The sequence below is a fragment of the Ursus arctos genome, unplaced genomic scaffold (genome assembly GCF_023065955.2).
Source record: "Ursus arctos isolate Adak ecotype North America unplaced genomic scaffold, UrsArc2.0 scaffold_7, whole genome shotgun sequence".
In the NCBI taxonomy this organism is placed as follows: domain Eukaryota; kingdom Metazoa; phylum Chordata; class Mammalia; order Carnivora; family Ursidae; genus Ursus; species Ursus arctos.
In genome coordinates this window covers 29,873,983-29,898,940 of record NW_026623089.1, presented here as the reverse complement: position 1 = coordinate 29,898,940, position 24,958 = coordinate 29,873,983, and the positions used below count along the sequence as shown (strand labels likewise).

Here is a 24,958-nt window from a genome sequence, read left to right as displayed (position 1 = left end):
AACCAAGCTCTGGTTTGGAGAAATCATGTAAGTCAGAAATATCTCCACCTTCCAGCTTCTGTGCTGTGGCCCTGAACACCCAAGACCCAGCGTCTCAGGTGGCCACTGGGTCTCCCCGACAGTCCCCTTGGCACACCAATTCTTCCACACAGCCACACGAACGGGAGGATGGACAGTAGTCATGCCTGGGCTAGGAGGTTAGAGGAAGCAATTTCACTTCCTCTGTACTGCGTGGGGTTTTTGCCATAATTTGTTATCAAGGAAAAACAACAAAGAGAGTTGCATTTAGAGGTATTCTAACATTTTTTTTTTAAGATTTTATTTATTTATTTGACAGAGAGAGACAGCCAGCGAGAGAGGGAACACAAGCAGGGGGAGTGGGAGAAGAAGAAGCAGGCTCCTAGCGGAGGAGCCTGATGTGGGGCTCGATCCCAGAACACCGGGATCACGCCCTGAGCCAAAGGCAGACGCTTAACGACTGAGCCACCCAGGCGCCGAGAGTTGCATTTAGAGTGTGGGGTGCAGACACCCTCCAGCTTTGTCCTCACTGTCACACCCTGTGATGATGCCATGACCGCTTCCCTGGCTGTGGCTGCCCCTGGCTCCTACCAGCCAGAGGGAGGCAGGTGGGGCATGCTGTCCTCTCCCTGCACCCTGCCCTTGCTGCCAGACTCAGCTGTCATGTCCCCTCAGCGCTACCCCACCGCCCTGAGCCTACGCCCACAGATACTCACAGCCGCTCCAGCTCCTTCATGTCGTCAAAAGCCCCCCGCTCCACCACTCCAATCTGGTTCTCCATCAGCTGCCTGGGGAAGCAAAGAGACAAGGACAGCTAAAAGATGTTGGACAAGGACTCCTAGCAACAGCTGGCACCAGGAAATGAACCAGGAGCAGGACCCAAGATACACACAGACCCAGGGCCTGGCCTGAGCTGACAAAGCTGCCCCCCAACCTTGCAAATTCCCAACAGGTATCCTCAGCACCCCCAGGCCTGACAGCAAGATACATTTCCAACCCCTGAGCCTGCGTGGACCCCTCTGCAGCCACCGGGGCCACAGGGCACCAGGGCACCAGGCCGTGGCTCCAAAGGCATCCTTGTTCCAGGAAGCCGGGACCCAGGCAGCAGGGGTAACTCCGGGCTTCCGGCGCCCATGCCCTCCTTCGGCCCAGAGGGCGCATGTCCAAGGGGCAGAGCCGGGGGATGGGCCAGTAGCAGGGGGAGGGGAGCCTGTGCCAACTGGGCAAAGCCCACACACGCAGCAAACATACTCTGCAGTTGGCAGACAACACCCCCTCTCCCTGCACCCCTACACCCCCTGGCCCCATTTGCTGCCAGCTCCACCACCTGGCTCCATGAGACCGCACCTCCTCACCGCCAACGCTCCCCACGGCCCAGAACATCCGGCTGGCGGGCATTTGCTGGTTGCATGGTATCTTTTGAGATCGTCACGTATACTTTTCTCCCTGCATTTTCCCCAGTCCAGTCCTAAGCAGGTGGCTTGGGGTCCTATGTGGACCTCAGAGGAGGTTTGGGGGAGGGCAAGGGGCAGAAGCTGCTACCACACACTTCTCTTCCTCCACCTTGTTTCCAAAAGCCTGAGCTGTTGAGGAGCTCATGCTGGAGGACAGAGTGGGTGAGGGATGCCAGGAGGGAAGGAGGGTTTTCCCAGACTCAGAAGAGATTCCTGGAGCCTGGGAAGGACTCAAAGGTCAGTGGGTTCTGGAGCAGCAGAGACCCCTGCCCAGTGACTGACAGCTATGACCCCAGAGAAGATGGAGACCACAAGGTCCCCAGCCCCACCAAAGACCCTCAGAGCGCCAAAGTAGTTCTGAAAGAACTCAGGCCCGAGGACCCTTGCACTACCCTGGGAGTAGGGGGTGAGGACCCTATGATTGTCTAATGTTGAATGCATCAGAATGCATGCATGTGTCTGAGAGCCGCAGAGGAGGAAGAGATGAAGGGATCCACCCCTTCCCCTCCTCACTCCTCACCCCTACCCAGCTCGACAAGGGAAATGCTACTGATGGCTCCTTTGCTGGCTAGTGGCCAACCCCAATAGAGCCAGGCCTGTCACTCTGATATCTGCCACTGTCAGGCACCCGAGGAGAGCCACTTCTGTCCTCAACTGCCCCCACTCACCTACCCTCTCAAGTCAGGGGGGCTGTAGCCTCACTGGGGAGTCTTTCTGAGGCACAGAGTCAAAAGAACTATGCAGACTGTCATGGACTGGAATGCATTTCCCATAATTCATACACAGAAGCCCTAACCCCCAGCATGATTTGGAGATGGAGCTTATAGGGAGGTAATCAAGGCCTAATGACGTCAAAATGGTAGGGTCCTAGTCTGATAGGACTGGTATCCTTATAAGAAGAAGAAGAGACACCAGAGACCTCACTCTGTGCACACACAGAGGAAAGGCCATGTGAGGTCACAGCAAGAACGTGGCCAAGAAGAGAGGCCTCACTATGAACAACCTGGATGACACCTTGATCGCAGTCTTCTAGCCTCAAGAACTGTGAGACAATACATTTCTGTCTTTAAGCCAGCCAGTCTGTGGTCTTTTGTGAGGGCAGCCCCAGCAGACCAAGCCAGAGACCTAAAGCTTCCTCACGGTCACCCGGTCTGCCCTCATCCCAGGATAAGACGCCCCATCGCCCAGCCCAGGTCCTGCCAGGCGGCGAGCGCTGGTTTCCGCGCTACGCCCACCTCCTCAGGCCTGTGCACGGCAGCGGCTGCTCAGCTGAAGCCTGACTCCCCAGGGAGAGGCCGTGCTGGCCTACAACGCTACGACCCACAGCCAGGGGACCCACGGGGCCATTGCCTGGGGGGGGCAGGAGGGCGGTGATAAGCAGGGGCCCGTACTCACAGCACCCGCAGCTGCTTGAGCCCCACGAAGTCGTTTTTGTGGATCCGAGTGATGTTGTTCCCGTTGAGTTCCCTGGTGGAGGAAAGAAGAACAAAATGGTGAGAGGCCCAGGGCGGGCCCCCACGTCAGGGCTCAGCTCCACACTCCCGGTCCACTGAACTCCAGCCTGTCCTCTCACCAATGGGGCTGGGTGTGTCCCAGCCAAGCCCTGGGACCCCCACGTCTATGTCAAGGCCCAACAAGCCGGGGCCCATCCTTGCAGCCAGGGAAATGCACGGGGCACAGGCTCGCTGCTGGGAGAGCTGTGGGAGCCAAAGTCCTGGTTTTTGCCCAGAAAGAGCTCAGGCTGATTAGAGAGACAAGAAATTCACGCAGGGAAGATTTTGGAAACTAGCCGAAGGGAGGTCATTCAGGTGGATCCCCCATCTATAAAGTGGGGATAATAACTGTGACTATCTCAGTGGGTTAGCATGGGGCCTAAACAAGTACAGAGCATGGCCTGTGCTGGGAAAGGGCCCCCTTGCAGAGAGCAACGCTATCATCTGGTGGCATAGGCTCCTACAAGCTGTCCAGAGTCAGAACACGAGAGAGCAGGGTGGGCCACGCATTTTAAGGAGACTGAGGACATGGGACTCAAGCTGAGGCCTAAAAGACAAGGCAGATGTGCCCAGTGAGAGGGACGGAGTGGACATTCCAAGAAAGAGCATCCCGGAGTATCTGGGGGCTGAGGGAGGAGACAGGCGGGGGATCAGGAGCTATGGGAAGCAGCATTGGGGGACTGCAAGTCCAGATCACAGGGGGCCTCAGAAAGCAAGCAGAGGAAGACAGGGAGCCAAGGAGGCCTGCAGGCAAGAGCCTACCACGAGGTCAGTCCTGCATCGAGGGGAAAGAGGGCAGGGTAGAGGAAGGGAGAGGGCCCACTGGCTGGATCCCAGGGCCAGGCCTGAGCTGCAGTGGCTCCTCTCCCCATTCTACCCCAGCCTCTGGCCCCTCCTCCCTTCCAAGGTTACATGTGTTCCTCCTTGGCCCTCTCCAGCCATGACCTGGGCACCTTGGACATGGAGCCCACCGGAGAGGCCATCTGGCCCCTGCTGAGCCTCCCAGGGAAGCTCACTCGCCTCTGCCAGGCCACTTCTCTTCACAGGGAGCTCGTGCAGCCTCAGAAAAGCAGGTCCTTCCAGGAGGCAGCTACAGCACTCCCCAGGAAGTTCTTCCACTGAGCCACACACAGCAGAATCTCAATCGGCCCTAGCCCCACACCCAGCTGTCACCTCCCCATCTAATCTGTCTCCCTGTGGCAGCTCTGTGTTCACATCCACGCCACCTCCTCCTCTTTCTCACCACGTCACAGTCACTCCTGTGCTTGGCAACAACCTAACTACCCCCATCCCAACGCACATGCGCGCACACACACACACACACACACACACCCTACTCCCCTGCAGCCCAGCTTCCTCGCTCACCAACCTGGTCAACCCAAATCCCAGCTACTTTGAAAACAGCAAGGTCCCTCCCCTGTAAGCATGTAGGAAGTGTGTTTGGCCTAGACGATGTTCTAGAGCTGCACCCCTAAAACCCCATATTTTAGTTTCCACAGACTCCAGAACCCAGGCTCTACGGACCACCTCATGAGGGGCTGGAAAGTAGTGAGAGCGCCTATCTTACAGACGAGGACATTGTGCCTCAGAGAGGTCAGGTGTCTTCCAGAGGTCACCAGCTGCTACATGACAGAGCAGAGTGGACACGGCCATCTGATCCGAGGGCCCAGGCTTCTTCCAGCAGGCCGGGCCGGGGACAAGCGGATAACGCATTCAACCCATCACTCCCTCTGCCTTCTCCTGAGCCTGTCTCCTGAGCCTGAGCAGCAGCTGGAAAAACTCATTCCCTCCACATCTCTTTTCAAACAGGATCTCTCAGAGGGGCTTGAGGCCTCTCCAAGGTAACGGGGCCCCTGATGAGAGCCCAGACTGAGCCACTTCCCACCCTAGATGCTGTGAGAGGCCCTCTCCACGTGAGACAGGCTCTTTTCAATGTGAGGGTCTTTTTCTTGGACTAAATATTCTTCCCCGAAACAGCCACCTCTGAGCCTCCCCTGCACCACGCCCCAACCTACTCCTTCTGTTCACAATCGTGCTTCCAGCATCGAGAACATCCTCAACAAGAGCTTCAAATGGGTTCCCTCTGCAAGCAGGGCTGGTTTCCTTTCACCCCCAAACCCAAAACCACAAGGAATTTTTGGTTTCAATTTTTTTATCATAATGATATATCGGCACTGATGACAAGAGCAAAAACGCTAAACGTAAATGGACATCAGCAGAGCAGCATTTAGTTGACCTTCCAGCGCATCTGGGAAACCAGATACTACAGAGCCTTTTAAAAGGGTACAAATCAGGGACGCCTCGGTGGCTTAGTCAGTTAAGCGTCTGCCTTCAGCTCAGGTCATGATCCCAGGGTCCTCCCTGCTGCTTCTCCCCTGCCTGCCGCTCCCCCTGCTTGTGCTCTCTCTCTCTCTCTGACAAATAAATAAATAGAATCTTTAAAAAATAAAAATAAATAAAAGGGTACAAATCAGCTTGTACTAACAGGGTAAGATGTCCATGATATAGTTTGTGGTATAAGGGTTACAAGACAGCTTGTATTCTATGAGCCCGCTCGTAAAAGCTACACACATGTCCATCCTGGTATGTGCGCAAAGCGAGCTCCCTGGGGGCTATCTGCCACATATTAATGCCCATAACTGTTAAATGGTGGTTTTAGTTTCTTTTTGATACTTTTCTGCACTGCTTGAATTTTTTTTTTGAAGATTTTATTTAGGGGCACCTGGGTGGCTCAGTCGTTAAACATCTGCCTTCAGCTCAGATAGTGGTCCCGGGGTCCTGGGATCGGGCCCCACATCGGGCTCCCTGCTCAGCGAGAAGCCTGCTTCTCCCTCTCCCACTCCCATTGCTTGTATTCCCTCTCTCACTGTGTCTCTCTCTCTCTGTCAAATAAATAAATAAAACCTTAAAAAACAAATAAATATTTTATTTATCCATTTGAGAGAAAGAGAGAGGAAGCACACGAGCAGAGGGGGAGAAGCAGAGGGAAAGGGAGAAGCAGACTCCCCGCTGAGCAGGGAGCCCAACGTGGAACCCAATCCCAGGACCCCGAAATCATGACCTAAGCCAAAGGCAGATGCCCAATCATCTGAGCCACCCAGGCGCCCTTGCTTGAATTTTTCAATTTACATCTATATTTTTATAAGCCAACATAACAGTCAAGTTATTGCATTTAAAAATAAGAGAAGGGGCGCCTGGGTGGCTCAGTCATTAAGCGTCTGCTTTCGGCTCAGGGCGTGATCCCAGCATTCTGGGATCGAGCCCCACATCAGGCTCTTCCGCTGGGAGCCTGCTTCTTTCTCTCCCACTCCTCCTGCTTGTGTTTCCTCTCTCACTGGCTGTCTCTCTGTCAAATAAATAAATAAAATCTTTTTAAAAAAGTTTAAAAAAAAAGAATTCTAAAAAAAAATTAAATTAAATTAAAATTAAAATAAGAGTAATACAGGGCAACTGGATGGCTCAGTCGGTTGGGTGTCTGGCTCTCGATTTTGGCTCAGGTCATGATCTCAAGGTCCTGGGATCAGGCCCCTGGTCAGGCTCTGTGCTGGGCATGGAGTTCTTGGGGTTCTCTCTCCCCACTCCCTCTCCCCCCCACCCATGCCTGCTCTCTCTCTAAAGAAAATAATAATAAAATAATTAAAAACAAGAGTAATACATGCACATTGTTGAATTTTTTTCAATTTTCTGAAGAATAAAGAAAAAAATTAAAATCACACATAAATTCATCACCCAGAAATAACCCCTGTTAATATTCTGGAATAGTTTCTTCCAAGCCTGTTTTCTTTGGATACGATTTTTATAGTTGAAATACTTTAATAAATACTGATTGAAGACTTACTGTTTGCAAAGCATTTTGCAAGGTTCTAAAGGTATGGGGATGAGTGAGACATACATGGTACGCACTCCTTCCACAATGTTATACCCTGTTTGTTCCCCACTGATCATTTTTGAATGGCCATCAATTACCCCTGCATTTGAATATACCAAGTTACTGGGGTATTCCTTGAACCCTGGCTACTGGACACCTGGGCTGTTTTGATATTGTTCAATTAGCAACGGCACTGCACAAAGCTTGGTGGGCATTTGGGAGGAATACTTTCCTAGATCTGGTATTACTCAGCCAAAAGTCATGAAAAACCTGGTGAATTTTAGAATAACTGCCTCATTCTTTCTCGTGGCAACCATGGTTTATAAGACAATTGACTTCAATAATTGTTCATTTCACAGGCAACAAAACTGAGGCAAAGGAAAATGTTAAGACTTATCTGAACAAGGCAGGGCCCAACATAGAAGTCAGGAATCCCTGAGAATGGAATTCCCACGAGGTGGGGCGGGGGGCGGGGGGGTCTCGCAAGGACTTCTGGTGACATCATAGTCACATGCCTCTCCTCTTACCCTTTGGCACCAGCCCCCCTGCTCAGGCTCCAGACCTGTTCCTTAGCCCAACATCAGGTGGCCCCACCCCCTTGCTTCTGGCACCCCACCCCACCTCCACACAAGAAAAAATCTGGGACAGGCAGGCGAACGATGGGGCAAATACAGCCTCTCTCTCAGGAGGCCCTCTGCTTCCGGACAAGAATGTCCACGGACACCCAAGCCCACCCAGCCCCCTGCCTCCCCCATCAGCGTTGCTCTCTAACCCAGGAGCTAAGGGCCTCCTCTCAGGGCAGCGCCCTCTGGAGGCAGGCTGGGAGGCAGCAGCAGCTCGGATCAGGCACCCAGGTCTGAGGGCTGCTGCTAAGGATGCATTATCGCCACTTGGGCCCAGAGCATGACCTCCACTGGGCAGCCCACCCTCGCCCCATCAGCAGGAAAGCCCACCAGAATCGAGTTTCCAACGTGGGCCAACCACTTCCCCTCAAGCCCTCAGCAGAGGATGATGGAATGAGGCAAGGAGGTCATTTTTCTCCAACATGATTCCTCCAACAGGTGGTCCTTGAGTATTGCCATGGAGACACCCCCCGCCCCCAGCAAGCCGTCTGGGAGCAAAGAAGCTGGGAGAAGCTGCTGTGACCTTAAGACCTTTGCAGCCAGAGCAGCCAAATAGGGTGGGCCTCCAGGGGGGTGCCAGGCCTGGTTTCCAGGAAGAACCCCTATCCAGAGCTCCCCAGGCTCCCTGAGGCTCTTGTGCCAGCGCCCACGTCCGCCACTCCCCCCTGCTGGGCGCCCACAGTGGGCAGGCTTGGAGCCTAACTCCAAGCACGCTTCATCTCACACCGCCCTCACCAGTGAGTCCAGTCCTGTTCTCTCTACCTTGCTGAGGAGGAAACTAAGGCACAGAACTGATGAAGCGATTGCCCAGGGCCACACTAGGGGTAGGGCTAGGATCAAACCCAGGCCGGTATGATTCCATGTTCTTGCCCTCCCCCCATCATGATACCTCCTACCAATGACTCTGTCGAGCCCACCCCTCACCCCAAGTGCTCATGAAAAACAACTTGGAGGCTTTGGGTAGGTAACCCTGGGGCCCTGCACTAAGACCATGTCCTCTGCCTAAGCAACAATATCGGGGGTCCCCAGTCGGCTGAGCCTCGTGTGTTCCTAGTGGCTAAGAGCTTAGCCTTTGGAGCCCAACTGTCCAGCTTCAAATTCCTGCTTCACCATCACTAGCTGTGTAACCTTGGGCATGTAGCTTAAATTCTCTGTGCCTCAGTTTCCCCATTTACACAAGAAGGATAATGGTAGTACCCACCTCTTAGAGGTGTGGTGAGGTGTGAATGACTTAATATTTATTTCAGAGAGGGCCGGGCAGAGGGAGAGGGAGAGAGAATCTCAAGCAGCCTCCCCACTGAGCGCGGAGCCCGAAACAGGGCTTGATCTCAAGACCCCGAGATCATGACCAGAGCCGAAAAACCAAGAGTCAAACGCTTAACCGACTGAGCCACCCAGTGACTTAATATTTCTGAAACGCAGAGAGCAATGCCTGGCACACAAGCACACACACGTGCCCTCTGCATCAGTTTCACCTGCTGCAATTAGGGCACTACTCCAACTACTGCCTCAGCTTCCCTCATGGATACGGCTCCACCAGCTCGGCTCAAGCTGGTGCCCCAGGCACGGCTCAGGCTGGTGCTGGGGCCCAGGGCCGCACTGAGCAGGGAGGGGCTGGCAGCTGCCCACGCTCCGCAGGCCCCGGGATGGGAAAGCCCGGTGAAGGTGGCCTATGGCAGTTCTCTCTCTTGCAACAGTGAGGAGTGTGCGTCCATCCTTCTCCCCCAGGAGGAAATGCACCCCAGTGGCAGATGGCCCTGATTTCCATCAGCTCCTGTGTGGTCCTCGCCTGAAAGAAAAGCCTCAGTGGTAGAAGATTTTGGAGAAAATCCTCTGAAGCAAAGTTACCAAGATAAAAACAAAAAACACACAAGGATTCCTCGAATCCTCTCAGGAAACAAAAAGCGGACCCCCAGTACCTGGGTGTTTGGGGATACACTGAAAGCACGAACCCTCGGCTCTCCGAGTGCTGCAGGAATAAACAGCCCGGGTCCCTCGCGGCGTGTTCTAGGGGGTCCCACATGCCTCACGAACATTTCTTGCCCTAGAGCTCCACCACTTCTAGTACTAGTTCCCTAAGGGACCAGAACCTTCCCACAACGCCCCAAGGCTGCAACAGCAGCGGGGAGGCTCAGGCCACCCTCCAAATCCCTTCCTGCAGGATGGCCAAACAAGGAAACACAGAGCTCTGACTGGGGCCGAGACAGGCCTCTGGGCTGGGCGCTGTGCCTCTTGGCTCTGTCCCCCGAAGTCCTCTGCTGGCCAAATCCGCGGCGATGAGTGCCTGCAGAGTCTGAAGGGAGAACGGAGGGAAGGAAGAATGGGCCTCCGGACGTCAGACCGAACACCCCAACCTGCAGGCCGCCCCACTGCACGCCCACGCCCTAGTGCCTGGAGTGCCCGGGGCCCCATAGAGCCTCCTCACTGGGCGCCCCACATTCCCTCCGGCTCCCCTCCGATCTGCTCTCCTAGCCACAGCCGGAGGGATCCTTTCAAGATGCAGATCTGATCGTGTCACTCCCCACTTAAGCCCTTCCGTGAATCCCCATCGCTCTTGGAATTGAGACAAAAATCTCCTCACCAGGAACTACAAGGCCCACGTGGCCTGCCCCACATGCCCCGTTCTGATTCGCTCCCTCCTGTGGCAGGGCCTTTGAAGGGCCATCCCTTCTGCCTAGAATACTCCTTCCTCTTTGCCTGATTCCAACTCTTCCCTCCAGCGGGTCACACTCCCTATCACAGGCCTGCAGAATACCCCAGGCCCTCCTCTGCAGCTTGAGCCAGAGGCAATCTGACATGGATCCGGGGGCTTCCTTGACTGCTCTCTCTGCCCCTACAGGGGTTTATAGCTCCTCGAGGACCTGGACTGTGCTGGTTTCTTCTCACTATTGTATCCTCAGGACCTAACAGGGTAGTGGCACCTCAGAGATGCTGCAGGGAGTATTTCTTGAAGGCATGAACAGATTCGCATTAAAATGGACATATTCCAAACAGCATCGGCTGAGGGGGTTTTCTGAGTTTCCCTGCCCCCCAACACAAAGGGAAAAAAAGCTACACTGAGAAATGTTCCCCCTCGGGGCACCTGGGTGGCTCAGTTGGTTAAGCATCCAACTCTTGATCTCAGCTCGGGTCTGGATCTCAGAGTCATGAGTTCAAGCCCCATATTGGGCTCCACCCTGGGTGTGGAGCCTACTATGAGGAAGGGAGGGAGGGAGGGAGGAGAAATTCTCTCCCTTACGAATCATTATGTTGTACACCTGAAACTAATGTATCACTGTATGTCAATTATACTTTGACCTAAAAATAAATAAATCTGGGGGGCACCTGGCTGGCTTAGTCAGTAGAGCATGCAACTCTTGATCTCGGGGTTGTGAGTTTGAGCCCCACGCTGGGAGTAGAGATTACTTAAAAATTTTTAATTTTTAAAACAAAAAAAATCAAAAATTAAAAAGAAATGCTCTCCCCAAATGGACATGTGCCAAGAAAAGCTCCACCCACACAGGACACTGCTGTGTTACCAATGACTTCCCACACAACCCACAGGTTAAAAGACGGATTTTTCCTCGGTAGCTCCCACAGGAAAATTGCGACCCCCAGGGCTTCAGCTGCTCCACTCCTCTACTTCCCTCAACACACGGGCACTCCTGACGCAGAGCCTTTGCCCATGCTGCTCTCTCAGCCCAGAACTGCCCAGAACAGTCCTCTTCTCCTCACCGGCCCGCCAACACACACCCTGACTGACCCCGACCCTCCTTCGGGCCTTCGGTGGAAACAGCTGTTCCAGACCAGCCTCCCCGATGCGTCCGCTCAGCTACTCCGCCAGAGCTGGGATTGGAACTGGGAGTCGTGTGCAACACGAGCCCTTTGTGAAAGGCCAGTCCCTCTCCTGCCAGGCTAGGAGGGGAGAGGGCACCCGTGGTCTGCTCTATGCCCAACACCCTCAACACAGTGAGCGTTCTCTAAATAGAGTGAAAATAGGCCGACTGAGCAATCCTGCCCACCGCGCCCAGCTGCTGCTGGCTTATCTCAGCCGACGCGCGGCCCACTCTCCCATCAGCTGGCGGAGCCTTGCCCACAGTCCTCAGGAATCAGTGGGTGGGTCATGATCGGGAGGCTCCCCTGATCCGCTCCTCCCCCCAGCAGAGCCCACAGGCCTGGTACCAACGCCCCGCGCCGGGACTGCCCTCCAGCGCGCAATAAATCCAGAAGCCCCAGAGACGAGTAGTCAGGGGCCCCAGGCTGGGGCTGAGTTGCTACGGGTCCTGCTCTGCCCGGGGCTCCCGGGGACCCGGCTTGTCGCCTTGGCTTGAATACTAACAGTATCTATCCTATCACAACCAAGCCAACTCATTGAAGCCTCATGACAGCACCGATTCAAAGGTTTATTATCAGTTCTGACTCACATTATGAGGAGACTGAGGCATAAAACACGTAAGTGACTTGTTCAAGATCAGCTAGCTGGTAAGGACGTTAAGAGGCAAGCCCAAGCATGTCTGACTCCAGGGCCCAGCTCGCTCTTTCTTTTTTTCTTTTCTTTTAATTTCCAATAAAATACACATAACAAAATTTACCACGTAACCCATTTTCAGTTCGGTAGTGTTAGCATATTCACGATGTTGTACAACAGATCTCCAGAGACTGTTTTCATCCTGAAAACCCGAAACTCTGTTCCCATTAAACAATAACTCTCCACTCCTCCCTCCCCCTTGACCCTGGCAAACACCGTCCTGCTTCTGTCTCTATGAATTTGACTACTTTTTTAAAGATTTTATTTATTTACTTGAGAGAGAGAGAGAGAAAGCACACGAGAGAGAGAGAGAGAGAGCGCAAGCACACGCACAAGCCGGGTGGAGGGCAGAGGGAGAGGGAGCAGCAGACTCTCCGCTGAGCAAGAAGCCTGATGTGGACTCGATCCCACGACCCTGGGGTCATGACCTGAGCTGAAGGCAGACACTTAACCAGGCGCCCTGTGAATTTGACTCTTTTAGATTCTTCATATAAGTGGAATCATATAGTATTTGTCTATGAGTGGCTTATTTCATTCAGCATAATGTCCTCAAGGTTCATCCACGTTGCAGCATGTGACAGGGCTTCCTTCTTTTCTAAGGCTGAACTACATTCTACCGCACGTGTGCATACACACGGTGTGTTCGTCCATTCTACTGCGGACGGACACGTGGGCAGCTTCTACCCTCTCGCTCTTGTGAATGATGCTGCAGTGAACATGGGTGTACAAATATCTTCGAGACCCTGTTTTCAATCTTTTGGGTGTCTACCCAGAAGCAGACCTGCTGGGTCATATGGTAATTCTGTTTAATTTTTTGAGGGATCATCAGAATGGTTTCCAAGGGGCTGCACCATTTTACGTTCCCAGAAACAGTACACCAGGGTGCCAATGTCCCCACATCCTCGCCACCAACTGTTATTTCCTGTCTTTTGAGAGCAGCCATCCTGATGGGTAGGAGGTGGTCAGGGCCCAGTTGTTAACCCCAATTCCGTGCTGTAGTCTATTCTGAGGTCCAGACCGTACAGCAGTCTCTTCATGACCAACGCCTGGCCTTGCTCTTGCCAATCCCCTTCCTAGGTCTGGGGCCCACCCCTAAACCACAGCCCTGCAGCCGGTGCCCCACTGCCAGCCACCAAGCCTCTGGGTCCACTGCCTGTCAGCCCTCTCTCCACCCACTGCCCACTCCAGGCCCATGAGAGGTTATCCGCCAGCTAACTCACCGACACTGACCTCCATCTGCAATGCCACCTCCCTGCCTCCCCCCAGCTCTGCTCGCCACCCCCAGCCTGAAGCTGGACACCCTCCCTGAGCCGGCCCGCACTTAGGTCCACCCCGTAAACGTGTGCAGGTTGGGCTCATTCGTGGCCAGTTTGCCGCTATGCTCCTGCGCTAAGCCCTGGCAGGGGTTCTATAGGTGCCGAGTGAATGTTTGATAAATGAATGGTTGCAAGAAGCCAGGACTTACTAAGATAGGTGGTATGGCAGTTTGATTTAAAAACCAAACACGTACACGTCTCAGAGCCTCACGGCTCGGGGACCCTGGGCACCCCACTCACCAGCCATCTGTGCCCCCGAGCATATGATGCACCTTCCGACCTTCTCCTCATAGGCAGAGCGGTGACAATACCTTCCTCCCAGGACCGTTGTGAGCAGTAAAAGGGCAGAGGAGGGTAAAGCATCGCTCTGAGACTGGTCCGGGGGATGGGGGGGGGAGGACTCTCCGTGGTGACCGCAGACACCACCCCAATTCCTCACTGCCACTCTCCTTCTCTGACCCATCTCCCCCATCCCCAATTGTCTGGCTCCTCCTTCCCAAATCGCTCCCCTCCCCTCCATGCTCCAGTCCACCCGCTCCCCCTCGGAGCTCCGGCGTGTTCTCTCCTCCCACAGACTTCCTCACCACCGACTTGCTCCCAACCATCTGCCTTGCCTCCCACTTCTCCCAGGAAACCGGCTACCCAGCTTGGCCGGTGACCCCACCACCACAGGTCCAGAAGCTGTTCTCGGCCCTGGTCCTCAGACAGCCTGGCTGCTCTCCCAGGTTAAGCCTCCTCCTCATCTCCAAACTCCTTCTCTGGCGTGGGCAACAACTCCCGGGCCAAGTTCAGATGCACAAATGCCAGGAGCGCCCCCAGCCTCTCCACCTTATCCTCCTTGTTGTCTGCCCTCTTTTTTTTTTTTTTAATTGAGATATACGACTGACATACAACATTATATTAGTTTCAGGCATACAACATGTTGATTAGATGTCCGTATATATTGCAAGATGCTCGGCGCGGTGATGAGGACTTTAAAGATCTACTCTCTTCGCAACTTCCAATATACAATAATATACAATATAGTATTATTAGCCGCTGTCTTCACGCTGTACGTGACCTCCCCAGGAATTACTGATTTTATAACTGCAAGTCAGTACCTTTCGACCACCTTCAGCCGTTTCACCCCCTGCCATGTTACTGTGGGCAGAAACTAAAGGCGGTCCTCATGGGTCCACAAAGGATGTACTTTCCTCGCCAGGAAACCCCAGCAAGGAGCAGTGTTTCTCATGTGGCGCTCTGGGCACCTCCCGCATCTGAAGCACCTGAATCGCCTTTGCCAAAAACCTGCTGAGTCAGCATCTCTGGGATGGGTCTGGGAATCTGCAGTTTATAGCAGCTTCCCAGGAAATTCTTTCTTTTTTTCAAGATTTTATTTTTTAAGTAATCTCTATACCCAACATGGGGCTCAAAACCACAACCCCGAGATCAAGAGTTGCACGCTCTCCTGACTGAGCCAGTTAGGTGCCCCCCCCGCCCGGAAATTCTTATTCCCGTTGAAGTTTCTGTTCCAGCTCTTCTCCAGGAGGCTCTCCCAACTGTGTCTCCAGTCCACATACTCTACAGAGTAACCATCCCCTACCCCCACCCTTAGGGTCATCTTCTTCACGTAGCTGATTATTGGCAATTCAAACAAAAGAGGTAGAAGCCAGCTTCATGGCTTCTCCTCCAGGATCAGCCGCCCTCCCCAGGTTCGCTCCATTCACAAAGTCATTCTCCCAGGCTGGAGCCTCGGGGCCCCATGACCCTCCTATTTGCTCTCTCTGCACCTTCTGCCTCGGTCTCGATCTGCTTCCTCCTGTGCCTCAGCCTCTGTGGCCTAACTCCACGAGGACTGTGGCCACGGCCTGCTGCTGATGTGACAAATTACCACACGCTCAGGGGCTTAAAACAACACAGATGTATCCTCTTACAGCTCTGGAGGCCACTTTTGGCTCGTGGCCCCTCCTGCCACCACTCCCACCGCTTGCTTCCATTGTTACATCTCCTCCTCCCGGGTTGACCCTCCTGCCTCCTCTCTCTTACGGGGACCCGGGGATGACGTCGTGCCCACCCCGATAACACAAGATCTTCTCTCATCTCGTGATGCTTAGTTGCATCTGCAAAGCCCCTCGTGCCACGTCAGGTGACACAGTCACAGGTTCCCAGGATTGGAACATGGACATCTATTTGACCCACAATGACAATGTCTTCTAAAGCAAAGATCAGAAACATAAAATGTCCTACCAAATGTTTAAAAAAAGAAAAAACAACTCATCGAACACACTTTTGTGAGCCCCTACCATGCACCAGGTAATGGGAATGCAAAGATACACAAGACACAGCCCCTGCCCTCAGGAAACTCAAAACCCAAGGCACCCATCACACAAACCAGTTTCTTAAAAAGCAATAAAGTGCTCTTCCCTACTGAAGAATTCCATTTAATAAAGGTAGAAGGAATGAGGGAAATAGAACATCAAAATTGGATAATAATGGTTGCAGGCAAGATCCATTAATGGGTGCTAAAATTAGTAGGTGAGAATTTGAGGACAAAGAGGCAATGGCAATCTTAACATATCTCTCCCAGATGTTTATTAACTGCAGAAGCAAATTCAGGAATGTCACAGGGAAGAAAACTGGCAGAACACCATCGTAACCAAGAGATTAAGGTTAACATCCCCAGCAATGAGACGTATCAGTGTCACCGGCCCCACGATGGGATGCCCCGAGAAGGGCACACCATCCCTATCGCATTCCGGCAGAAATCCATAACCTCAATCCAATCAGGAGGAAACAGCAGACAAAGCCAAACTGAAGAGCACTCTACAAAGTAACCTACCAGTACTTTGCACAAGTGTCCACGTCATGAAAAGCGAGAAAAGACGAAGGAATTGTCACAGACTAAAGGAGAATAAGGGGAAATGACAACTAAGCGCCATGTGGAATCCCGGCCCAGATCCTGGAATAGAAAAAGGACGTTATTGGAGAAGATGGTAAAATCCACATAAAGTCCGTAGCTTAGTTAGTAGTCCTGTACCCATGTTAATTTCTTAGTTTTGATCATTGCACTATGGATAAGAAAGATGTGAACACTAGGGGAAGCTGGGTGAAGAGTATATGGCAACTCTCTTTGTACTATTTTTGCAACTTTTCTGCAAGTCTAAAAGTATTTTAAAGTACAAGTTTTCAGAAATTTTTAAAGAATAAAAAATACAGCAATGGCAGCAAAACCATTGTCACGGACAAGCCAGAAATCACAGTCATGGTCACCATAACCAACTGTTCTCCCCACCGCCAGCTGGTCTCCTGTTCCGTTTATCCTCCACACCAACAGAATGGTCTTAAACCATGATTTTGCAGTTGTCACCCTCCACTCAAAACCCATGGGGGTAAGTGCTCAAAGGGTCTTCTCAAAAGGACACAGGGGGAGCTTGAAGGGGCTCCCACCAGCCAAACGTGGGACACTCTGAACAGCAAAATAAATAACGATAGTAACAAACTATAACCCAAAGAATAAAATAATAATCCATGAGTCCATACAGTAATAAACTGACAAACAGATGGAGGAGAAGGGAAAGTTCTTTCTTACAGTAGAATGCCAACTAATAAACGGAGAAGAAATGATGAAGTTAGAAATGTCTCAGCAATGGGCATTACCACTACCGAAAGTTCGATGAAGAACAGGATAGTTACATAGCCTCAAGGTACCCCCCTACAAATGGCTTATTAATAATAAAGGGCTCCATCCCATGACCCATGCCATCATGACCTGAGTCGAAACCAAGAGTCAGACACTTAAGCAACTGAGCCACCAGGCGCCCCTAATCTTCTTTCATTTTATTTTTTTTTAAAGTAAACACTATGCCAATGCCCAATGTGGGGCTTGTACTCCTGACCCCAAGATCAAGGGCCGCATGCTCTACCAACCAAGCCAGCCAGGCGCCCCTCCAACCTAATCTTAAATAGTTCCCAAAAAACTGTACATGTGTATAATACATGATAAAGCAAATGGGGGAAAATATAAACAGTTGAATCTGGACAACAGATATATAGGAGTTCCTAATACTTTTGTTGCAACTTCCCTATAAATTTGAAATTATAACAAAATAAAAAGATACAGTGGCACAAAGGATTCTTCTGGGGTGATAAAATATTCTAAAATTGGATTGTTGGTGACATTTGCACAACTCTGGAGATTTAAAAAAATCACTGAATAGTTTTAAAAAAATTATAAAAATACACACACACTCCCTCTGTTGGCTCCCTATTTCCCAGCCCCACGACCTGGTGCCCACCCGTTACTTGAATCTCCTCTCTCAGAACTCACCAACACAAATGTGCACCCCACCGGCTGGATCTGCTCCTTACCCTCCTCCCCAAATGTATGGCACACACCTTCTGATGCCCCAGATGCCCCCACCCTCACTTTAGCTCTGTCCCTCCTGAGGCCCTGCCCAGCCCTCAAGCCCCATCAGTGCGGGGGTCCAGCCCTCCCTTCCACCCCCACGCCCATGTCCTCATCTCTAACACTGACCGAGTACCTTCTATGCACCAACATTATTATAACCACTCGACATGGAGTATTTCATTCGAACTCACAGCCCTGCAAGGTAAGTGCTATCACTGGCTCCACTTTACAGATGAAGAAACTGAGTCACCAGTGAGCCAGCTGGGATCTCTCGGGTGATCGTTGAAGGAGGCAGGATTCAAACGAGGCTGTTCTCACACCAAAGCCTGCACTGGCAGCCACTGCACTCTGCGTCCCTAGAGACATCTTTACGCATTTGTTCTTCTGCAGACAGACCTTTCTCGCCCACCAGCCTGCAAGCTCCCTGGGGAGCCGGTCCACACTCTGGACCTCTCTCAACACTCTGCACACGGCAGGTGCCCAACAGCTGTTTGTCCGCCACAGGCTGGGTTCCAGAAAGAAGAGGAGGGGGTCGCAAACTCCATCAAAAAGAGGAGACAGTTCTCCACCCACCCCCACCCCCCCCCCCCCCCCCCCCCCGAGCACAGCCCAGCTCGCTGGCTACTGCCCAAAGCCCGGCCGTCATCTGCTCTGGGTAATAAGTATTTGTATGGCGATAATTACAGCATTTGGGGAGAAAATCCCATTAAGCGAGAGCCCTGCCGAGCTGCTAATGCCGGCACAGAACGGGAGGCGGCAACTCCGCCGAGCTCCCGTCTGCTTCCAATAATGCAGGAGCTGCCTGTCCCCACCGCCCTTCACCCGGCCCCAAAGAGCACGGCCGCCCCTGCTGGCAGCCTCGAGCAGCCAGGGCCACCGAGGGCCAGCCCCCTGCCTCAGAGCGGGCGCGGAGGCAGCGGCAGGGTGCACAGGGGATCCAGGGCATGGGGGGCTGCACGGTGAGGGAAGAGGGAGCAGGGCCAGGCTGGGATCCAGCCCTGAGTGGCACCCTAGTTCCTTTCCTGTCCCTGCAATTCTGTCACCTTAATAACAATAATAATACTACCATTAATGGGGCACTTGCTGTGTGCCAGGCCCACTGCAAAGTGTTTCTCCCAGCACTGCCCTAGGTAATCCTCACAACCAGCCTGTCCTTTCAACCAGCAGGCCCTGTAATCGTCCCCACTTTAGGGGCAAGGAAACAGCAGTGCTGGGAAGTCACACATTCCTCTGGAGCACTGCCCCAGTTTGCAATTCCGTGTTTATTCTCATATAGTGCCATTCATCGCTTCCTCCCTTGCTGGACTAAAACTCAAGGAGGGGGGCGCCTGGGTGGCACAGCGGTTAAGCATCTGCCTTCGGCTCAGGGCGTGATCCCAGCGTTATGGGATCGAGCCCCACATCAGGCTCTTCAGCTATGAGCCTGCTTCTTCCTCTCCCGCTCCCCCTGCTTGTGTTCCCTCTCTCGCTGGCTGTCTCTATCTCTGTCGAATAAATAAATAAAATATTTAAAAAAAAATAAAAATAAAAATAAAACTCAAGGAGGGACAGGCGGTTTGGGCTTCTGTCCGGCGCCGTTCCCTCAGCACCATGCAGACATTCCATAGACAGCTATCTGTTGAATGAATTAATTAAACCCCATAATTTGCCCAAGGTCCCCCCAGCTGCTGTGTGGCAGAATGGGGCTAACATCGCAGGCAGTCTGGCTCCAGAACCATGCCATCACACCATCCGCCCTGCAGAGAATCCCTGCCTGCTACCCCCCTGCTCCTTCTTCCAAACTGCAGGAGACGGAGACAAAGGTGCGTGGGGACAAGGAAGGAGTGCTCCGCTCAGCCAGACTTCAGGAGAGCAGGCTTGTGGCATGGTCAACACTCCTGTGCTCACCTCCCAAGCTCTCTCCTGCCCCACTGAACCCTCAAACCTTTGCTTGAGCTCCTCAAATAATAAAAATAATAATAACATCAACACCTAGTTAAATCACAAAGCATTTTCACACCCCAGCCCTGTGCCAAGCACGCCACCAGGCCGTCTACATTCATTGGCTCCCTTAACCCTCACCACCAACCTGCAACACTGTCATCATCCCCTTTTACAGATGGGGAAACTGAGTCTCACAGCAGATGGAGTGATGGCACCAGGGGCCTGCCTCCAGTCACGCAGAACCCAGCAATAAGCCCAGGGCACCTGCTACTAGAGACGCAAGCCCCACCTAGAGGCAGCCTCCCCTGCACAGTACAGGTCTCCGTTGCAGGAGACCACGGTGCAGACATGGCTTCCGTCTGGCCCCCTGACCCCTCTCCATGACCACCACCCAATCGTGATTTGGCATTCCCAACAGGCTCCCAGACAATCCAGCTGGGGTGCTCTGGGAAGTCTTCCTTGGGCCTTACCACCCAGCCCCATTGAATGGGGCCTCCAGTTTCACGGGGCCAAGCCGGGAAAAGGCAAGGGCCCTCCAGGCCTCTGCAGCAGGCAGGGAGCTAGGGCAGTGGACCAACTGGCCAGGAGGCAAGAGAGCAAGCCCCCAAAAACGGACGAACTGCAGACCACACTGGGCTGGGAGTGCAAATGGAAGCCAGTGGGCCTTCCAGGGCCCTTCCTGGCCTTGTCATCCTCGGGCCTCTCCTATCTCTGCACCCAGGACCCACAAGCCTAGAATGTCAGTAACCAGGGTGGAAGGGAGAAGCGGTGTCCCCCCACGCTACACTCTCTTACCACACTCTCCTGGATGCTCTAGTCTAAAAGACTTTTTTAATTTAAAAAAAAAAAACAAAAAAACAGAAATTCAAAGTCCTTGAGTGGAAGAAAAGACAATTAATAGTGGCCATGGCTGGGTCCCTCTGAGGCTGAATTCTACAAAGAGATGAAGCTTCCAGGCCTCCTCCACCACACCCCTAACCCTCACTCTGTATTTTAATTGTTCCACTGCTGTGAATTATTCAGCATCCTCACCCAGCCCACCAGCCCCACAGCCCCTCTGGCCGAGCCAATTTCCTCAACAGCTCTGGGACCTGCACAGCCTCTTCCCAGAAGTCCCCGCAGCACACCAATTTCTTCCCACTTGCGGGGATAGGCCTGGACCCGGAGTTATGGGATATAGGATCATAAAGTTGCCGGGCCTCACAGGCTGCCATAGAAACTGCCCACGAGACAAAAGGCGAATGCACAGCTGCAGTCTCTCCAAATTTCACAGCCTCAGAGGCTGCTGTTCTGGGCCTGGTCCTGCACAACACCCGTATCAATGAGAGAGAGCCTTTGCTACAGTTATTTTGAGTCTGCCTGGGCTCTCACCAAGGCCTCTTTTCGGGGTATTCTTTTCTTCCTCAAATGGCTCTTTCGAGGCCTGCCTGCTGCAAAGACAGGCTCCCTCTGCTTTCTACATCCTTTCCCCACCCAAGAAGTTTTACACACAGCAAAGACCAGATCTCCCCTCACTCCTCCACAATAACTCACCCGTGGACTCCATCCCTGATGTCCCCAAAGGGAAAATCCAAGAAGACAGGCCTTCCTGACTCTTTCCAACCTTCCCACCCTCAGGCCTCATCACATCGGACTGGACACGGCACGCTGCGGCCCCGGACAGCTGGTCCGTTCACCCATCAGTCTGGCTCGGGCGCACCTGCAGGCCCTCTGCTCAGGCATTCCCTCTGTTTGGGCTGCCAGCCCTCTCTGCTTAACAGGCTCCCACCAACCACTGTTGGGTCCCAAAGTGTGTAATAAAATGGCCCATCCTTTGGGGTGCCTGGGTGGCACAGCGGTTAAGCATCTGCCTTCGGCTCCGGGCGTGATCCCGGTGTTGTGGGATCGAGCCCCACATCAGGCTCCTCCGCTATGAGCCTGCTTCTTCCTCTCCCACTCCCCCTGCTTGTGTTCCCTCTCTCGCTGGCTGTCTCTATCTCTGTCGAATAAATAAATAAAAAATATTTTTTTAAAAAAATGGCCCATCCTCTGAGAAGCACCTTCCAAAAGAAGGTGCTTTTCTTCCCAAGAAAAGTGCTTCCCACCCCAGTGCTCTCCACCACAGCCCCATCACACTGCCAGCCTGGCCCTCTCCCAAAAGCTGTTAGGTGTTCCATTTGGGCCTCTCCACTATACATCCCTTGAAGACAGGGACTTGCTCACTCCCTGCTGGAGCCTCAGCAGTGAGGGCAGTTCCTGGCTTTGTAAATGTTTGCTGAATTAAATAATGAGACTCTTCTCCTGACCCTATCATAATAATGCCTCTCACTCAGTGAGCACCATAACGAACTAGGCACTTACCACACTTTATCCTTGGTCCTCGCAAGAACCAGAGATTTCAGTATCAGCAGCCCCATTTTCTGCATGGAAAGCAACTAAGGCTCAGAGAAGTTAAGTAACTTGCCCAAGGTCACACAGCAACATAGGCAGTTGGACCCCAACTCTTTCTTTTGCACTAGGAAATTTCACTTCCATTCCACTCTGATTGCAAGAGAGCTCAAGAATTCTGAATATCAAAATAGACACTGTCCTCAAAACTAAAGGTGGAGAGAAAGAGCAAGGAATGAGATGAATTCAAGATTCAGATCCAAAAGCAAAGGCAAGGGGCTACCGTGTCTCAGACCTAGGCTGCTACCAGGATAACAACTGCAGGAGAAACGCCCTGTGGATGATGTGAAGGAACAGAGGATAGATCCAGAGTGAATAGGTGTGGAGATGACCCTGCAACCTCAGGGGTCCTCTGCACAGATTTCCAACCCTCAGTCCCTCTCCATGGCCACATAGCATAATGCATAGGAAACCTGATTTGGTCCAACCTCTCTCCACACCAGCATCTCTCCCCAGCCCCACAATACACACTGTCTGCACACACACACACACACACACACACACACCCCGATTCCCATCTAAGATTGCATCTAGATTGCAAATTCTCTGAAACCTCCACGGGAATTTTTCAGACTCAGCCAAGAAGAGTCTGGGGCAAATGTGTGCTCACTAATTGCTGACCTTGGTACAGAGTTTGATCCAGGAGACAGCTCTCCCCGGGGTCAAATTTCTGCCTCTGGCCAGCTGGGAGCCATGAAAATGTGCTCAAGTTATTGAAATCTGCACGCCTTTCCTGAGAGCCACTGCAGTTGCCCAGGAGCGTGGGGAGGAGTATGCAGGTTTCAAAGCAGCCGGCAGCCTTCTCCAAAGTCCAGTTCAAAAATCTCCTGAGGCAGTCACCTCTGCAGGCAGCACAAAGACCCCACATGTGACCAAAAATCCACACACATGGCCCACATACAGGGACTCTCACAACCTCCCATTACTGAGGTGACACCACGGATACTAGGAATTCACACAGACACACATTCTGCAGTAGAATCTAGGAAAGTGAATTATATAGGTCCATAAACACACACACACACACACACACACACACACACACACACACTACAAAGCTCGGCGGGTCTAGAAAGGGCTGAGTTTCCTCAAGAATTTAGAAGTGAGAGAGAACGAGGGAAGAGAAATGATTTTTTAATGACTTTTCATGGTCAATGTCTCCACTCAAGGCTCCTGACCTCTCAGCATGATTCAGGGGTCTCCCAGTCCAAGTCACACCTACCCCTTTCTTGCTGCCGATGTAACATACCCCAGGCCCCAAACCCAAATCCCTCAGGCCCCATTGTCTGCCTGGGTTGGGGATGGCTGGATGTGAGTTGGGGGACCAATGCCTGACACCTGCAAGAGAAGAATTCTTAAGGCTCTGGGGCAAACAATGGGTAGGAAGGGGAAGACTGGAAACTTCAACTCCATCCCATCTTGCTGCCCATCACCTGCCTGCTAGCCCTCAGAGCCCAGTCCACACAGGCTGCTCAGAACACAGCCAAAGATCCATGTGTCCAAAAGGAGATATGGTCCCTGGCAAGTGAGGAGCTTCCCCCTTGGGTGCCAGGCAGGCTTTCTGGCACCAATTCACAGCACCCTGGAGGAATAAAGTGCTGGCACAGTGGGAAGGGCCTGCCAGCGCTGAGTACAGGGTGCAGGTGTGAGGCTGGGAGCTGACAGCCCCGCCAGGGCCCTTTGAATCCCAGGAAAGGGAAACAGTGATGCTGCCGGCTCCTGGCTCCGGAAGGGCCCTGGCAGGCACTGACCCATCTATTGGCTGCGGAGCCCGGGGCCCCAGCGGTCCTGCTCCCACCCCAGCCCCGAACTGCGTCTGGGTGGGAGGGCAACCTCGGGGCTCCCTGGGGAAGGGGGCCGTACTCACAGGCGCTCCGTGTTCCGTGGGATGTTCTTTGGGATGGCCTGCAGCCCCGTGCCGTGGCAGTCCACCGTGGTGCCGGTGCAGGTGCAGAGGGCGGGGCACGCGGTGGCACCCAGGCGCCACGCGGCTGCCCACAGCAGCAGCCAGAGCTCGGGCCGGACGAGCCCTGCCGAGGGCCCCCTCCGGGGCGTCAGCGCCATGGTGCCCTCACCGCGTCCCGCTCCTGTGCCAGACGGCGGCAGCCGCTTACCATCCCCGTCCGGGGCGGCCTCCAGGTGCAGTCCCGGGGCAGCGCCACCGAGGAGGCTCGTGCGCGGCGCCCTCACGGGCTGGGAGGCACCTTGCTCCTCCAAGCGACGGCGCCTGTGTGCGGACCGAGGGAGGGCGCCTTGGGCGGAGGGCGCTCGGCTCCTCTCTGGTTTCTCGCTGGCTGCGTCTCCCTCTCTCCCTCCCTCCAGCTCCCAACTGACTGCTGCGAGGAGGAAAATGGGCAGGCCCCGCGCGCGCACGCACCCCGCGCACACACACACACACACAATCACACACACACACACAATCACACACTCACACCCGCACGCTCACTCCCACCCGGCAGTCATCCATCAATCGAAAAGCACACATCCAGGGCCAGACTCCTCCCCGCCCTCCCCCAGCACCCCCCGCCCCCGCCTCCCGACGACCACTCGGCGGCTGCAGCGAGCAGCGTACAGTTTCAAAGGTGGAACCTTCGAGGCGCCGCGAGCGGGCAGGGGGTGCGGGGGGATGGGAGGATGGTCACGACCCGACCTGCCCAGTCTTGGTCCTGGCCAGCTACACACACACACACATACGCACACACGCACACACACACACACCGCGAGTATGTGCACACTTAGACGCACGCACTCAGAACGCGCAGCCCCCGCAGCTGGACCGGAGTGGGGAAGGAGATCTTATCTGGCCGCCTGGACCCCTTCCCCAGGGTCACAGACATGCTTTCCCCGACGGCAGAAATGCTTCCCAGGCCCGACCAGACTTGCTTTGTCAATACTCGGTGAAAGCAAGCCCCGTGCCCCAGCTCTCCAAGCCACCTGCCTTG

The 24,958-nt window shown here is 53.5% G+C and overlaps 1 protein-coding gene across 1 annotated transcript in view; it reads right to left on the bottom strand.

The window, feature by feature from the left end:
• SLIT1 (slit guidance ligand 1) overlaps nt 1–24,298 on the bottom strand; it is a 161,640-nt gene extending 137,342 nt beyond the window's left edge. The window contains exons 1-3 of the mRNA XM_057308774.1: nt 23,884–24,298; nt 2,868–2,939; nt 735–806 (exon numbers count right to left, since the gene is read on the bottom strand). Coding sequence (XP_057164757.1) covers nt 735–806; nt 2,868–2,939; nt 23,884–24,080 — 341 coding nt within the window. The 5' untranslated portion in view covers nt 24,081–24,298. The remainder of the gene's footprint in view (nt 1–734; nt 807–2,867; nt 2,940–23,883) is intronic.
• Between the last annotated feature and the right edge of the window lie 660 nt (nt 24,299–24,958).